The 16,609-nt window shown below is 44.9% G+C and overlaps 1 protein-coding gene across 2 annotated transcripts in view; it reads right to left on the minus strand.

Annotated features, from left to right (window-relative positions):
* Window positions 1-16,609, minus strand: part of LOC147424953 (gamma-secretase subunit APH1-like protein) — a 62,376-nt gene that overhangs the window by 14,152 nt on the left and 31,615 nt on the right. Inside the window, exons 2-4 of one of the 2 annotated variants that reach the window (XM_086499537.1) lie at window positions 16,404-16,553; window positions 16,235-16,320; window positions 12,035-12,160 (exon numbers count right to left, since the gene is read on the minus strand). In XM_086499537.1, coding sequence (XP_086355663.1) covers window positions 12,035-12,160; window positions 16,235-16,320; window positions 16,404-16,553 — 362 coding nt within the window. Of the gene's footprint in view, window positions 1-12,034; window positions 12,161-16,180; window positions 16,321-16,403; window positions 16,554-16,609 lie in introns of both variants that reach the window. The other variant, XM_086499536.1, reaches the window with a different exon arrangement.

Genomic DNA, 16,609 nt, shown 5'->3' on the forward strand with positions numbered 1-16,609 from the left:
TCTTCAGATCTTCCCACTACAACCAAAATCAGCCCCAAATGAGTGAAAAACGAACAGAAAACAGCAAACTCAGAAAAGAAAGATACACGACCCATGCTTACTCCTCAGGAGAGAGCTCGCTTCATTAGGGAGGGGAAGTGCTTTGGATGCGGGGAACCTGGACATATCTCCGCGAAGTGCCCTAAAAAGGCACAGAAAGAACAGAATGATAAGGACGACGAACGGCCTGAGAGTTCGAGCGCAGCTGAGGAACGTGGAAGAAAAGGCAAGATGAAAACAGGACTGGTTCCAGATTGCGTGGGTACCGATCTCAGCACGTTGGACGAGAGTACAGAACTTTGCCGAGCTTGGGGCAAAGTGAAAGACCAAGAGGCCCTGATCTTCTTTGATGGAGGAGCCAAGGCCAACTTCATTTCACCGGAATTGGCGGCGCGGCTCGAGATCACTCCCGATCGGATGGGACCACTTGCAGAGGCAGTTCTAGCAGCACCCGGCAGAGACGTAGCCATTACACCTGTCATTGGCAAACTTCGGTTGCATTGTCAGGGGTATTTGGGGCATGAGGACTTTTACATAATGCCTTTGGAAGGTTGTGATGTTCTCTTGGGAATTCCCTCGTCCCACAAGAACAACGCCGTGGTCGACTATCGGGCGAGGAAAGCGACACTGACTAAAGAGAAGGGCAGAACCATTGTACTTGACATTAAACTGAAGGGCGAGTCTGTCCCTATTGTATCGGCTTCGGCCATTTCTAAATTAATGAAATCCAATCTGTTTGTTTACTCGATCTTTATGAAAGAGTTGAGTGATAAGGATAGGACAAATATGTCTAAACATGATAAAGAACGCCAAGATTTTCTCCACTCTCATGCCGATTGCTTCTCAGAGGGCCTACCGAGCGAGTTACCACCTACTCGTCCTGAAGATCATACCATTGATCTGATACCTGGAAGCACACCACCAAACCGGCCACCTTACCGTGTGAGCCGAACACAGACTGAAGAAATTATGAACCAAGTGAAAGACCTCTTGGAAAAGGGTCTTGTCCAGCCTAGTACTTCACCGTATTGCTCTCCAATGTTGTTGGTTTCGAAGAAAGACGGATCTTGGAGAATGTGCATCGATTATAGAGCTCTCAACAAAATCACCATCAAGAACAGATTTCCAATTTCTATAATCAATGATATACTCGACAGATTACAGCAATCTCGTGTTTTAGCAGGATTGATTTGAAGAGTGGATATCATCATATCAGAATCACGTCAGGAGATGTCTATAAGACAGCCTTTCGAGCGACTATTGGGTTATTTGAGTTTTTGGTGATGCCTTTTGGCTTAACCAATGCTCCTGCGACATTTAACCGGATGATGGACAGGATTTTTCGAGAGTACAGGCTATTTGTTGGCACTTTCTTTGATGATATCATTGTTTTTCCAAGAATGAGGCAGAACATAGAGATCATCTGCTTCAAGTCTTTCAGGCATTATGAGACCACAAATTAGTGATTAATGCGAAGAAAAGTGATTTTTTCCTACCAGAGATACACTTTTTGGGACACATTGTGTCAGCAGATGGATCCCGCCAAGATAGAGACTATCCGTGATTGGCCCGATTTGAAGAATGTCCATGAAGTTAGAAGCTTCTTGAGATTGTGTTCGTACTACAAGCGGTTCATTCGAAAGTTTGCAGAGGTTGCTTCCCCTTTGCATATCTTGACACAGAAAGGAGTCCCTTTCTCTGGGGACCCACAGAGGTGACTACCTTTCAAACTTTGAAAGAAAAATTGACTACAGGACCCGTTTTGACTTTGCTGGACTTGCAGAAGTCATTTGAAGTATATTGTGATGCTTGTGGTCGTAGTCTGGGTGCGGTCTTAATGCAAGAAGGCCATGCCATTGCTTACAAGAGCCGATTGTTTTCAAGGCCGAAATTGACAGCACAGATTTATGAGAAAGAGCTTTTGGCGGTTATCCATGCTCTTACTCAGTGGCGGCATTACCTACTCGAAGAGGATTTTACTGTCTTTACAGACCATCAGAGTTTGCGCTACTTCTTGTCACAAAAGTAGCTATCGGAAAAGTAGATGCGGTGGGCGAACATCTTGTCACAGTTTCACTTCCAGATTGTCCATGTTCAAGGACACAAGAATGTGGTGGCAGATGCTTTGTCTCGGAAACCATTGGTTCTGGCTATTTCCACGATACATCACAAGAGCTTCGAGGATATGGTCGACCAGTATGCCACAGATCCGGATTTTGCGAACGTTTTCACACGGATACGGGATGGGGAGACAGTAGCGGGATATTCCATTCAGGATGACTACTTGATGAGAAAAACCATGTTGTGCGTTACACAGCCATTGAGGGAAAAGGTTATGACTGAATGCCTCTGTCCACCTTTTACGGGTCACCGCAGCATTGCTACCACCATGAAAGGGGTAGAGAGATACTTCTTTTGGCCGAGACTCAAGAAGGATGTGGAAGAGTTTGTGCGCAGTTGCTTGGTATGCCAGAAGGTCAAGTTTGACAGGCATAAAGCACAGGGCCTTTGCCCATACCCACCCGCCCATGGGAAAGTATTGCAATGGATTTCATTTTTGATCTTCCAAGAACACAGAGTGGTCACGATAATATCTGGACTATTATTGACAGCTTTAGCAAACAGGCTCATTTCATTCCAGTGAAGAAAACAGTCAAGCCGGATCACTTAGCGAGACTGTTTGTGGCCCAGATTTTCAGATTACATGGCATGCTTGAGACGATTGTCTCCGACAGGGACCCCAGATTTACGAGTTTGTTTTGGAAGGCAATTTGGGAGAACATTGGCACGCGGTTGCAGTTCTCGTCATCGTTCCACCCGCAGACTGGCGGGCAATCTGAGATTGCCAATTCAATGGTTTTAGATTTATCGAAGTCTTATATCTCGGATCAGAAGACTCAATGGGAAAAGTATCTACCTTTGGTGGAGTTTGCTAACAATAACACGATACACTCTTCGACGGGGAAGGCGCCATTTGAGATTGTTGAAGGTGCTACGAAGGTTCCACCCTTCCTAAGCACGAAAGATAAGATTTTTGAAGCGGATGAGTATACGCACGACTTAGACACGGCTTTTGCCAAGGTCCACGAGGCCTTGCAGAAATCTCAGAAACGACAAAAGAAGGCAGTGGATCGCCATCGTCGCGATTTGAAATTGAAGGAGGATGATTAGGTGCTCTTACGTTTTGAGAAGAGAAAGAAAAAGGGAAAGGAGAGGCTTTTTCCAAAGCTTAGTATGAGATACTACGGACCTTTCCAGATCTCTGAAAAGATCAATGATGTCTCCTTCCGACTGAAACTGCCTGACACTTGGAGGATTCACAATGCATTTCATGTGATCTCTTGAAACCTTTCAAAGGTAATGTGCCTGATGATGGGGTGCCTGATGAGCAACCCGAAGTGGAAGAAAATGAGGAGATCCTTGTTCCTAAACAGATTTTGGCGCATAAGGACACAAAGAATAAGGGTAAAGTAAGAAGGCGGTTCTTGGTTAGGTTCAAGAACTATCCTGCATTGGATGCGAAGTGGATGGAGGAGGAGGACCTGGCAGATACTCCTTAGATTGTAAAACTTTACCTCGAAGCTTTTGGTTTAGCATAGTCTACTCCAAATGGAACCCAGAATTCAGCTTGGCCGTAGATCTGATGCACTCGGATGCACCAAAGGGGAGTTACTCCGCCCTTTGTCAACAAATGCCTTGATTTTTAGACTACTAGAGTCATTGATGTCTCTTTGAGCTTCAGGGATACTGAGAGCTGACAGTATTCTGCTGTATGACTTTATGAAATGGAATCCCTGAATATGAAACTGATAGACAAAATGACAAAATGCTGGAACTGATAGACAAAATGACTGCAGCATTTTGATTTAATTGATCTCGAATGGACATGGTTGCAATAGGGGTTAGTCAATCGGGCATCGATGAGGTCCCGACTAGATCTAGATGCGATTGCTAGCTAATCATGGTCTAAGATCCGAATGAATGTTGAATGTCATGTGATCTCCTGTGATGTGTGATGTGACTGTCAATTGGTACATGTGCTAGATGTGTGTTCCTAGTACGTAGGTACTAACAGTCAGTGTCTACTAAGATGGTTTATGGCCTCTGTCTGTTTTGCAGGCATAATCGAGGGCAATTACAATGCTTTCAAGATGACGTGGCTGCCCGCTCTGCAGAAACCCTAAAATCAAAAACCCTAATCTTGTTGAAACCCTAACCCTAAAATCAAAAACCCTAACCCTAACTGCAGTAACCCTGATTTTGCTGACGTGGCAGTTGATACGTGGCAACTGTACGGATCTCCGTGATTTGCGGCGGGATTCACGGAAGCCACAGGCTACGGCAGCAATGCTTTTTGGGCAGCTTTTTGTCTTGCTTTTTCCTACACAATTGGGAGAGAGAGAGAGAGAGAGAGAGAGAGAGAGAGAGAGAGAGAGAGAGAGAGAGAGAGAGAGAGAGAGAGAGAGAGAGAGAGAGAGAGAGAGAGAGAGAGCCTCTTTGCTTTATTTTAGCGAGAGAGAGAGAGAGAGAGAGAGAGAGAGAGAGAGAGAGAGAGAGAGAGAGAGAGAGAGAGAGAGAGAGAGAGAGAGAGAGCCTCTTTGCTTTATTTTAGCGAGAGAGAGAGAGAGAGAGAGAGAGAGAGAGAGAGAGAGAGAGAGAGAGAGAAGCCTCTTTGCTTTATTTTAGCGAGAGAGAGAGAGAGAGAGAGAGAGAGAGAGAGAGAGAGAGAGAGAGAAGTCTCTTTGCTTTATTTTAGCAAGAGAGAGAGAGAAAGAGAAACTGCTTTATTTTTGCAAAGTTTTTGAGCTTTTGATTTTCAGCTTTTGGGGCACTGCTTTTGGCATCCCTTGTACCTTTAAATTTGTGAGCAGGCCTCTCACAACTCAGAGCATCTGGATGCAGAGTCTGAGTGTGAGCACCTGCCCGCACTCTTGTACTTTGAACTCAGATTAATACAAAAAAGAAATACCGAAAGGGGTGCCAGTCTTAGGGGCCAATATCTCTAGGCACTGAACTCCGCACGGCCAGTGTTGAAATCAATTGTGAACTGTGAACTGTTTTGAAGTGGTTATTTGGTGCTCTCGTGGTAGATTTTGACTTGGAGTGTCCAAGTCTGTTACACCAGGCAGCCAGCGGATCTCGGATCTATCGTGATAGATCTCCTCGTACACAAACTCCTAACTCGAACTGCCCAACCTACAGACACCGCAACCACCTGCAAGCACAAACACCGCGTGTAGGGTGTCTACACGCAGAGAAGAGGGAGTGCCAGAGAGAGGAAGAGAGATCACTGGAAAAAAGTCAGAGAGAGAGAGAGAGTGCCCAAACGTTGGTGGACGATATGCACTGCATAAAATGCCTAAAATACAAGGGGGTACGGGGGAGACGGCATATATAGGGCAACTCAAATTTGCCCTACCTAGGCCGAAACTCCACGATCCCAAAAAAAGGCTAATAAAATGCTAAAAATGTGTAACTCACTAAAGTTATTAGAGACACACACTAGCACAACTACAGAACACTCAAGACACTGACCCTAGGAAACCCTAGGAACGGGGGTCCCACCTCCAGAGTTACCCGGAACGCGAAACGGGAACGGCGACAGGATCCCCGCGGAATGAAGGAATGGCGAGGGGTCCGAAACGGGAACGGCGCGGAACAAGAGGCATAAAAACACCCAAATAATGCAATTTTAAGCTCTATGTGATTGAATAGAGGTAGTATCAGAGTCCTTTGACTCAACACTCACAAAACACTTGATTTGAAGATCATTTCAACCTTACTATGGCAAACGTGTGTCGTGTAAACTTGAGAGCTTGGGAGCGAGAGAGAGGGAAGGGGGGGGGGGGGGGGGGGGGGGGGGGGGGGGGGGGGAAGAGAGAGAGAGAGAGAGGAGAGAGAGAGAGGAGAGAGAGAGAGAGAGAGAGAGAGGGAGAAAGCTTGAGAAAGAGAGGGAGAGAGCTTGAGAGAGAGGGGGGGAGAAAGAGAGAGCTTTTATCCTTGTAGATTCTAGACTTGAAAGCTTGAAAGAGGCTAGAGCTTGAGAGTCGAGACTCGAGATGGTAGAGCTTGAGGCTTGAGCTTTGGCCCTTGAAAGCTTGTGTGCATTGTGAAGGTAAGGGGTGGGGGAAGGGGCATTTAATAAGGGGGAGACTCACAAGATAAAACACCCAAATCTGAAAATCTGCCCGTTCCCAGCCGTTCCGTTCCAGTGTCAAATGCATGTCAACAACGTCTCGTCGTTCCGGACCATTCCAAGCCATGTACCCCCCCCCGGTTCCGGCGTTCCCCGGTAACACTACCCACCTCATGCTAGCCTACCGGGTGGGCAACACCGTGGAGTGCCATCGCCGAGAAAAGGTACATCTACCTTGGATACGGCCAGGCAAAGCTACAAAATAGCCCTCACTCCCTAATCCATTCATGGGAGATATTGGAGCCACCACCGGACAGGAATTTGAACTCTAACAAGTCCATAGCGTGTGCTCCAAAAATCAGACCGGATCCTCTTGAGAAAAGGATTTGGGCCTCTAGGCAAGGTGATGGATTACATTGATTAAAGTGCCTTGGGCTATTATTGTTGGAACTATGCAGGCATAGACATGCTTTTCTATGGAGGTCTACACACTCTAGCATAGGACCCATTACGAGGCAGGTGACAGAGTTCTTCCACAACAACAACTTTCAATAGGACCTCGTGACACATCAGCTTTCAACTCATAGGGCTCTCCTTGTAAGACGCAACGGAAGTGAATGTTGAACTTTGCTCAAGATGAGTGCTCTGAACTGTGCTCAAGGTTCCTTTTACTTACGGAAGGGAGAGCCTTCCGTTCCTTTAGCGAGAGAGTGCAAATGATCACAAACAAAGTGGTAAAAACTGTGAATGAAGATGCTGAGACTGAGAGATAGAGAGAGAAGAATACGACACCAGAAAAGTTATCAAACCCTCCTCCGAAGGCCCTACTCTCTATGGCGTGAGCGGTCTACTATTGATTGCACAGATCTCTACAATGCAATGGACTTGCCAACGATGTCGACAACAATGAGGACAGAGACGAGACGGGCTGAAAACTGAAAACGCTAAGGCTGAAATCTGCAAATCTTGTATCTCCTGAATTCTGACTCTATGTCGGTGACGACAGCGGTGACGACGATGCGAAGACGACGCGCTGAAAACGCAGATGCTGAAATCTACGAATAGCGGGCTGAATCTGCAAACTCTTGCCGATCTGAACGTGCAACGAGGATCTGCTGCGGGAAGGTGAGATTTGCAAGGTTTGGAGGCTGTTCTGCGGTGTCTATCTGCTGAAAACTAAAAACGCTGAAGCTAGGGGTACTTCTGTCGCGGAGAATCTGCAAAACGCTAGGCTAGGTCTGCAAATGCAAAAACGCTAGGCCTGTTGTGCTTCTTGATGTAAAAACACTAGGAAGTCTCCAAAGATCTGTCGCCAGGCTTCATCTGCAACTACAAAACGCTGGCTGATCTGCAAATGCTGAAAATGTTGGCTTCATTGTTGGTTGAAAACGCTATGTCTTCTTGCCGGGGGGTCTTGCTGAGAAGGTGCTCTGTTGGACGCCTGGTCCCTGCTGCCTCTTCTACCAGAACATAGTAGCGCTAGCTTTTCTTATATACTGGCTTGAGTAAATTGCCCTACCCAGTTTCCCAACAAAAGTCACTTAATAATAATAAGTGAAAAATGGCTAACATAGGGAGATTAGGTATGTGCACTGTAAAAATGCTCCTGATGGTTTCTGACTGTAATCTGATGATCATGCTGTATGCAACCAGAGGATATGCATCTACTCTAAGTGTCTGGACATGCACGGTCTGAGAACAGACTCACAAAAGTGCCAGAACACTTCCTAGGCTAGGCTAACTAAACTGAACTGAACCCTAGTCATGAAGTAGCACGTGACCTCCCCTCCTTTTCAAAGTGAGGTACTAGTACCGAACTGTATGGCATCGAGCAAGATCGCCAAAAGTGTCTGGAATCCTGTGAAGGACTCTTCGCCGGCCCACTCTAATGCGTAGGTCATATGATACTTGAACTTCATAAAGGTCGGCAACGCTTGCTTCTTTGGGCCGCGCCGAAAGAGACACAAAGTCATATGTGGCTCCTTCAATGCTTCAACTTCATCTATAGTCATACGTCTACCTTCTTCAAGAATCTCCAAGTGAAAATTCCTAATACCACTTCCAACACAAAAAACATGAACATACCCATTCCATGTAAAGTGACTGGAAAAATTCGATTTGTCTTTAAAGACTTTGCATGCAATGTAAATGAACAAAGAGACGGAGTGTCAAACCGTTCATCAAACACACACAAACAATGGAATCGAAACTTGTTGTTTTGATCTAAATCTATCAACTGTGGAAATGTTGATGCTTGATGCTCAATCCTTCTTGTGCTCTTGTTGATACTGTGTCATGCAAAGGAAGAGACATAGAATGTGAATTCCTTGAATGCAAACATTTCATCTTTTCATGAGTAATCCGCATACATCCGTGCTCATTCATGAGTGAATCGTGTTCATCGTACAATATGGCATGCCTATGGAAAGGGATCACAGAAAGACGGTGACTATAATACAGGAAACCATCACGAATAAAACACTCGAACAATGAGCGCTGACTAATCATGCGCACACATAATACTTCCTGTGAGGGTTCTTGGGATCTCGACTCGAGAGTCAATCAGTTCTTCGTGATCTGCAATGAGGTTAGCTTCACTAGACAAAGTATCAACCAAACCATCATCCCTGTGAACAATCACATCTTTATCATGTAAATCATCATGCTCGTGAATAATCACATCTTGATCATGCAAATCATCATGCTCGTGAGTAATCACATCTTGATCATGCAAATCATGTGTGTCGCGCTTTGGAGAAGACAAGACTGAAAGAGTCTCCTTCTCCCGATTCTTTTCAATCTGCATTTGCACATTAGAAAACATTAGGACCAACTGTTGCATGCGATGGGCGTTCTGCGCTTCACGCTCTTCGTGCTCTCGATCCAATTCGGCTCTTCTTTCTTTGTGCTCGCAATCCATTTCTACTTTTCTTTCTTTGGCCGCCAAGCATGCTTGCTCGCGCTCACGCTCTATGGTTGCCATTCTTTCTTTGAATTCACGATCCAATTCGGCCATTCTTTCTTCGCCTGTCAAGCACGCTTACGCTCAAAGTCGGCCTTTCTTTCTGTTTTTCTAGCTTCGCGCTCACACTCCAAGGCAGCGCGTTGCGCTTCTTGTTATAACTTCATATCCATCATCGTCTTGACCAAAGCCTCCATAGAATTTAGTGCAATCCTTGGCATAGATGGGGAGGGGGGAGGGTCGGAAAAACCTCCTGGTGGAGAAAATTCTTCTTCGCCACTTCCATGCTCATCACCTCCATGCGAAGTATCCATTCCGCTTCGGGTAATGACCACACACTGAAGTCTTTGGGTTCTTAAGTTCACGAGGAACTTATGTTCTTGTGATTCTTGGTTTCTTGAGGTTCTTGAGGTTCTAGAGTCTTCAGGTTCTTGAGGATCTTGAGTTCTTGAGGTTCTTCTTTAGCTTGCAATCTGTGTTAGAGAAGGATCTTCTCTTACCTGAGCTCTTCTCTTTCCCGCAGGCGCACCCCTTGGCGGCCTTGCGTTCACACCAAGGTTGCTTTTTCTCACCTCACGTCGATTGGTCAGCCGCTAAGTGCACGGTCCGCTCTCAATGAGTGAAAAGAGGCACAAGGGGAGACTGGAAAATCCCTTCTTTCTTGGGTTTTCTGACACTCTTCAAAACACAATTAGGAATCGACATGCCCCAGCGGACTTGGGTTATGTGCGACCGCAGCAAGCAAAAAAAAATTATGTGGTTCTTTCCTTGAGTGATACAGAACATTGTCAAAGCTCTGATACCAATGTAAGGTGCAGCGGAAGTGAATGTTGAACTTTTCTCAAGATGAGTGCTCCGAACTGTGCTCAAGGTTCCTTTTACTTGCAGAAGGGAGAGCCTTCCGTTCCTTTAGTGAGAGAGTGCAAATGATCACAAACAAAGTGGTAAACACTGTGAATGAAGGTGCTGAGACTGAGAGATAGAGAGAGAAGAATACGACACCAGAAAAGTTGTCAAACCCTCCTCCGAAGGCCCTACTCTCTATGGCGAGAGCGGCCTACAATTGATTGCACAAATCTCTACAATGCAATGGACTTGCCGATGATGAGGGCGGCCACGAGACGGGCTGAAAACTGAAAACGCTAAGGCTGAAATCTGCATATCTTGTATCTGCTGAATTTTGACTCTATGTCGGTGACGACGGCGCGATGCTGAAATCTGCGAATAGCGGGCTGAATCTGCAAACTCTTGCCGATCTGACCGTGCGACGAGGATCTGCTGCGGGAAGGTGCGATCTGCGAGGTTTGGGGGCTGTTTTGCGGTGTCTATCTGCTGAACACTGAAAACGTTGCAGCTAGGGGTACTTCTGCCGCGGAGAATCTGCAAAACGCTGGTGTAGGTCTGCAAATGCAAAAACGCTAGGCCTGTTGTGCTTCTTGATGTAAAAACGCTAGGGAGTCTGCAAAGATCTGTTGTAACTTGTCCCCAGGCTTCATCTGCAATTGCAAAACACTGGCTGATCTGCAAATGCTGAAAACGCTGGCTTCTTTGTTGGCTGAAAACGCTATGTCTTCTTGCCGGGGGGTCTTGCTGAGAAGGTGCTCTGTCGGACGCCTAGTCCCTGCTACCTCTTCTGCCAGAATACACTAGCGCTAGCTTTTCTTATATACTGGCTTGGGTAGATTGCCCTACCCAGTTTCCCAACAAAAGTCACTTAATAATAATAAGTGAAAAATGGCTAAAATAGGGAGATTAGGTCTGTGCACTGTAAAAATGCTCCTGATGGGTTCTGACTGCAACCTGATGATCATGTTGTGTGCAACCAGAGGATGTGCATCTATTGTAAGTGTCTGGACATGCATGGTCTGCGAACAGACTCACAAAAGTGCAAGAACAGTTCCTAAGCTAGGCTAACTGAACTGACTGAACCCTAGTCATGAAGTAGCTTGTCCACATACACATAGGGTTAGATGTGCACGTGACACTCCTAGATAGAGCTACAGAGATTAGTAGATCTCGACACTTGTACCTCTTGCAGACAATGTCACTGACATATTTATCATCACCATGTCTAGACAATTGTCGACAAGCATAGAGCAGCTCCTTCGAGGGGTTGAGCCATGATGCAACAGCCCACAAGAGAATTCATATTACTTATAGTGACTTGAGGGCAAATAGGCCACCAGCTGGTTCTACTGGTTCACTGATCTGTTACCTTGGTCTTTGTTATTTTCTTACGGGACAATTGGATCATATGATGATATAATTGGATCATATGATGATGATATAATTTTTTGGTTTCATAGGTCTTTTAGGTCTTCTGCAAATGTAAAAAAAATTCCATATCATTTTCATTTCTCTCCTGTGAATAGGTTGTTTTCTCTCCCTAACCCAAAAGAACTTCGAGAGTCCACCCAATCCCTTTGGCAAAAAATCTCGATAATCTGACTGTAACTACGAGACCCTCGCCCCATGCCAAAAAGGTACGCAAATTTCTAAGGGCTCTGTGCTAGGGCCTCACATTGCACGATGGGGCTGAGGCAATCCCAGGTGGAGCACTTGCACATCTACCAACTAGTAACAACATCCATAAAACGGTTTTGCTCACACTAGATTACTTTGTCCAAGTATATAAAAAAGAACCAACAAGCAGCAGTGCTCATTAATTGAAGGAAAGCCGAGGGTACTCCAGATTGCATTTGTGTATCTATGTTTTCCACAGGGTGATACCAATTATCATAAAGAATTTATACGACCCCACATGTATGTTTATTGCAATCAATTAATTCAACTCGAAAGAATAAGGAAGCAGGAAATGCAGCACAGGAAATCCTTTATCATTTGTCACAATCAAGTTATGAGACTTCAAACTGAAAAAATGTAAAGCAATTCCATACCTGCCACTAAAAACAGGGGCATCTGACTGCAAGATTCAGCATAAAAAGTGGCTTTTCCAAACGAGGGTGTCAAAAGACTAAGACAGAAAAAAACAGCGTGTGCAATTCCATGTCCCAAACCACCAGCTGCAAAGTCAAGGAGTCTGTTGGCAATTTCAAACATAGTATTTTGAAAGAGTTTGATAATAATCAGATCACAGTAAAGCCAAATGCACTAAGGGCTGTCTAGAAGGATTATGGAGTGTAAGTTCTTTTTTGTCCTACTCCTGACACTTCTGTGTGTACACGTCCAAAGCAACTCTGGCTAAGGCACAAAATAAAGCAATCGGATCCACCATTCCTCTCATCTACTACAGCTGGACAACATTGCAAATAGAAATGGCCCATTGGACAGCACCAGATCTTACAGAAATGGTATGATAGTATGTATACACATACCTGGATGAATTGAGGAAAATCCCAGAATCATCTCCAAAGGAAAATGCAGGTTATGGACTCATGGTGATCATCACAAAACAATTTAACCAGCAGCTCCATCATCACAGTTGACTAGATACTACAACCCCACTACCATAACTGGTGCCCAATAGTGGGTAATAAACTAGGCATCCACACACACACACAAACACACATACACATACTTTTTGTGGAAGAGTCATTTCTCTCTCTCTCTCTCTCTCTCTCTCTCTCTCTCTCTCTCTCTCTCTCTCATTTCATTTCTCTCTCATGGGTCTCTCACTGTTTTTAGGGTTTCGAAATTGCTTTTTGGCTGTTTTTAGAGTTTTGTCACTGCTTATAGGGTTTCGAAACTGTTTTTTACTTTCTTTTAGGGTTTCGTCACTGTTTCTTGCTGTTTTTATGGGTTTTGAAACCAATATTTACTGTTTTATAGGGTTTTTCCACTCTTTTTTGCTGTTTTTTAAGGTTTTGAGGTCGCCAAGAAAGAGAAAGGTAAAGAGGCTTCTTCTACACCTGCGATCATTAACGTGTCTTACATGTGAGGATCACTAGCCTCAAGGATGTCAATAATGTTGAAAAAGAGGTCACAAGCCTCATGTCCATGATGGGAATGGAGAAGCCTTTACACACAAAGGCATGGAGGGTGGGCAAGAGGAGTGAAGGCCCGAGAGAGTCCTCAAAGCAAAGAGCACTCATACTACGTTTCCCCTCCTTGGAGGAGTTCTTGAAGAAGAGGCTAACCCTCAAGAAGACAAGTATTTTTCACGGTGATGATCTCCCCCTCTCGCAACTAGCTCACATGAGAGAGGTGATGCCAGCAGCAAGGGAGAAGGGAAAGACTGCCTTCTACAGAGATGGTCGGGTGGTGATTGTAGAGGGACACTCTACATGACGGTGTGAGACATATGGGACCATATTGAAGATGGCAGCCTGGAATTGTAATGGATCTTATAGGTTGAATATGGGCGCCTTTGAGGATAGCTTTTGGGACAGGGACATTATATTCTTCTCAGAGACTCATCACGCCCTTGGACAAATAATGCCACATGTGACAGGATATAGATGGGAAACAGCTTTCGAGGCTAGACACACGATCTGAGCATGGGAGAAGAGGATCGGTGAGAGTAGCAGTATTATTCAGAGAGGAGCTACAGCCACTTCTACACATTGTACGAAGAGATGATCATGCTAGATACATGTGAGACCGAGGACCGACACAGGCTGATTTTTATACATTGTCATATGCTACTTTCCCCCCAATACATCAGTCTATGCTGGGTCTAGAGGTCAGTCACTTTCTCAATCCTAGACAAAGACATATGGGAGTTTTCCAAGGATGGTGACATCATCCTCCTAGGGGACTTTCCCCCCAATACCTCAGTCTATGCTGGGTCTAGAGGTCAGTCACCTTCCTCAATCCTAGACAATGACATGGGAGTTTTCCAAGGATGGTGACATCATCCTCCTAGGGGACTTCAATGCCCGGACAGGCAATGCTCAGACAGTCTTCTATGACACTTCAGGGGAGATGCTTAGAGAACTGGATGTAGGAGATTTGGGGCTTGATACACATTCACAAGATAGCGAGCAAACAGAGTATGGGAGACATCTCACGGAGATGGCGACTACACATGGTCTTGCGATACTTAATGGCCTACAGCGCTTCCCTAAAGCTACTGGTTTCACATGCTTTCCCCACAGGCATGGGGCCAGCACAATGGACTATATCATGGCACATCCCCTACATTCACAATTTCACACTAGGACCAAGACCAATGGGTGTAGCAGTGGATCATGCTCTCCTCACACTTTCCGTCTCCTTTCAATACAGTACAGCCCAGGTGTCAGAAGGGAGATCACATGCCCGCTCCAGATACTGATTGTGTTTATACAGAGGAGATCTATAGTCATCTATGTACAGAAGCCAGGCCAGAACTCTCAGTGGAGGAGATCACCACTTTACTGACTGAGACATGCAGCAGAGGCATACCCACACACTCAGCCTAATCAGAGACGCCGTTCTGGGACCATGCCTCAGAACAGTTGGTATGACGAGGAGTGTAGAGAGACGAGAGCACAACTTCAGAGAGATCTTCTCCTAGGGGTCATCAATCATAGGCCTAGCTCAAATGGAACGAGACTTATACCAGTTGTTCTTGAGTAGAGACTCAAGAGAGGCATGGCGTTTCTTTCATGAGCACTCCCCTCCCTTAGTGATTACTTCTCTTGATGTGTGTGGTTAGTATACAACATCCTTATATACAGTCCCTAGACAGACACCCTTTCCAGATCCTCCTGAGCCATGCCCATCTACAAGTACCTTCTTTACCACTGAGATGGTAAAGACAGCCATTGACAAGATGAGGACCAGGAGGGCATATGATCCTGATGGTCTAGTAGAAGAGCACTTTATACATGCTAGAGATATGCTGGTAGAGGTTCTTGCAATTCTCTTCAATTGTGTCATGTGTGAGGGTCTACCTGAGACTTGGAGACTCTCTACTATTGTGCCTATCTTCAGCAAAGCTCAACTCATACTCGCACCCGCGGTACTCTCATTGACCAAGCATTGGAACTAGGAAATCAAGACGCCCACAACTGAGGAGAGGAGCTTCACAGCATCAACGAAGACTACAACAGAAGATTCGAGCCATACTATCTCGACATTTAGAGTACAGGTGAGGATGGATCCATCACCCATTGTATCTTTCTCTTGTATTTGGCACCCATTGTATCAGTGATCACACATACCCCACACAGTTCGAGATAGTAGCACTTCTAGATTCATTTTAGTATTTTTTTTTTGTACTCAGACATGGTGCCAGATTCACAAGTTTGTAACGGATTGGTCTTGTAGGTCATTTTGACCTTTTGAAGACGTTAATATATCATTTCATTTCTTCCCCCTTACATTCTTTCAGCCTAGTTAATTATTTGGAGCGATTGCGTTCTCTAGTTCAGTGCAGTTTCTCTTTCTATTATAGCCAATTCAGTTCTCTTTCAAATCTATTTTCGATTCTATACTGTTCAGTTCAGTTATTTGTATGTGTTGTGTTCTCAAAGGTACAGGGTTGCAAACTTGGTGGCGTTCCTGCCTTTAGTAAAAGCCTTTGTTTGCTTCTTTTAGTAGAGATTCATTGTGCACTGCCTTCAACCCTTCAGTTCAGCCATGCACTCCTAGCTAGGCTTTGGGGCAAATAGAACTGTATCAAGGACATACCAGAAACAACTCACCACCTTCAAAGGTTCATGCAGGACCACATGTGTGTGTTGGTGCAGAAAAACCTCAATCAAAACAGAACAGCTTTTAGGAAGACAAACTTGCAAGCCAAAAAGAAACGCGGGGCCCAGCATGGAAGGGGTCCAGCATGTGTTAAAATTTAAAATCCCATTCAAATGCATGAGCTTCAACATCAGAAGTGAGCCACTACATGCAACAAGAGCTGAGGTCCTGATCAAACAGTTCAGTGTTGCAGAAGGTGAATTACTGAACTCCGGCACCTCAAAACTATGCGAGTTGAGTATGGGACAGAGATTTAAGCACCTTCAAAACAACAAGACCTTCACAGTGATATCCACATGTCAATATTTCAGTGGGCAGAGAATTATTAAACAAAAGGGGCACTTGCTCTAAGAAGATAAATTGATAAAACATTTATTATGGAGTGATTCAGTATTTAAACATACACAAACAATCTGGTGAAACACCGCAAACTGTTATGCATAACATAACCTGATTACCAAGAGCTATCTGCATTTTCTCATAATATTTTAGCTCTGGCTTTGACATTCTGTGGGCTAACATATTCAACAAGCCCTCCAATTTCCTGTAAAGAAGAAAGCATTTGCTTCATTCAGGTCTTTCCAATTTTACTCTACAACAGAGAGGGCAGAAAAGTACAACACATACTTGTAGGAAAACCAGAAAACCGGTCGTATGACCTCTTGGAAGAGCACACATGTAAACAGCAGCAGGAACAACAGCCAGGAAGAACCTAAAGGGAGGAAAGCTCTCCAAATAGCTGATAAGAGTATGAGGCTTACCAGCCAAATTAGGGTGCTGCAATGAAAACAAGCATGTGTTAGCTAGTTCCTTCAAAGAATCTAAATGACCTC

Source organism: Adiantum capillus-veneris, chromosome 25, assembly GCF_014529385.1.
Source record: "Adiantum capillus-veneris isolate H3 chromosome 25, ASM1452938v2, whole genome shotgun sequence".
NCBI classification, from domain to species: Eukaryota; Viridiplantae; Streptophyta; class Polypodiopsida; order Polypodiales; family Pteridaceae; genus Adiantum; species Adiantum capillus-veneris.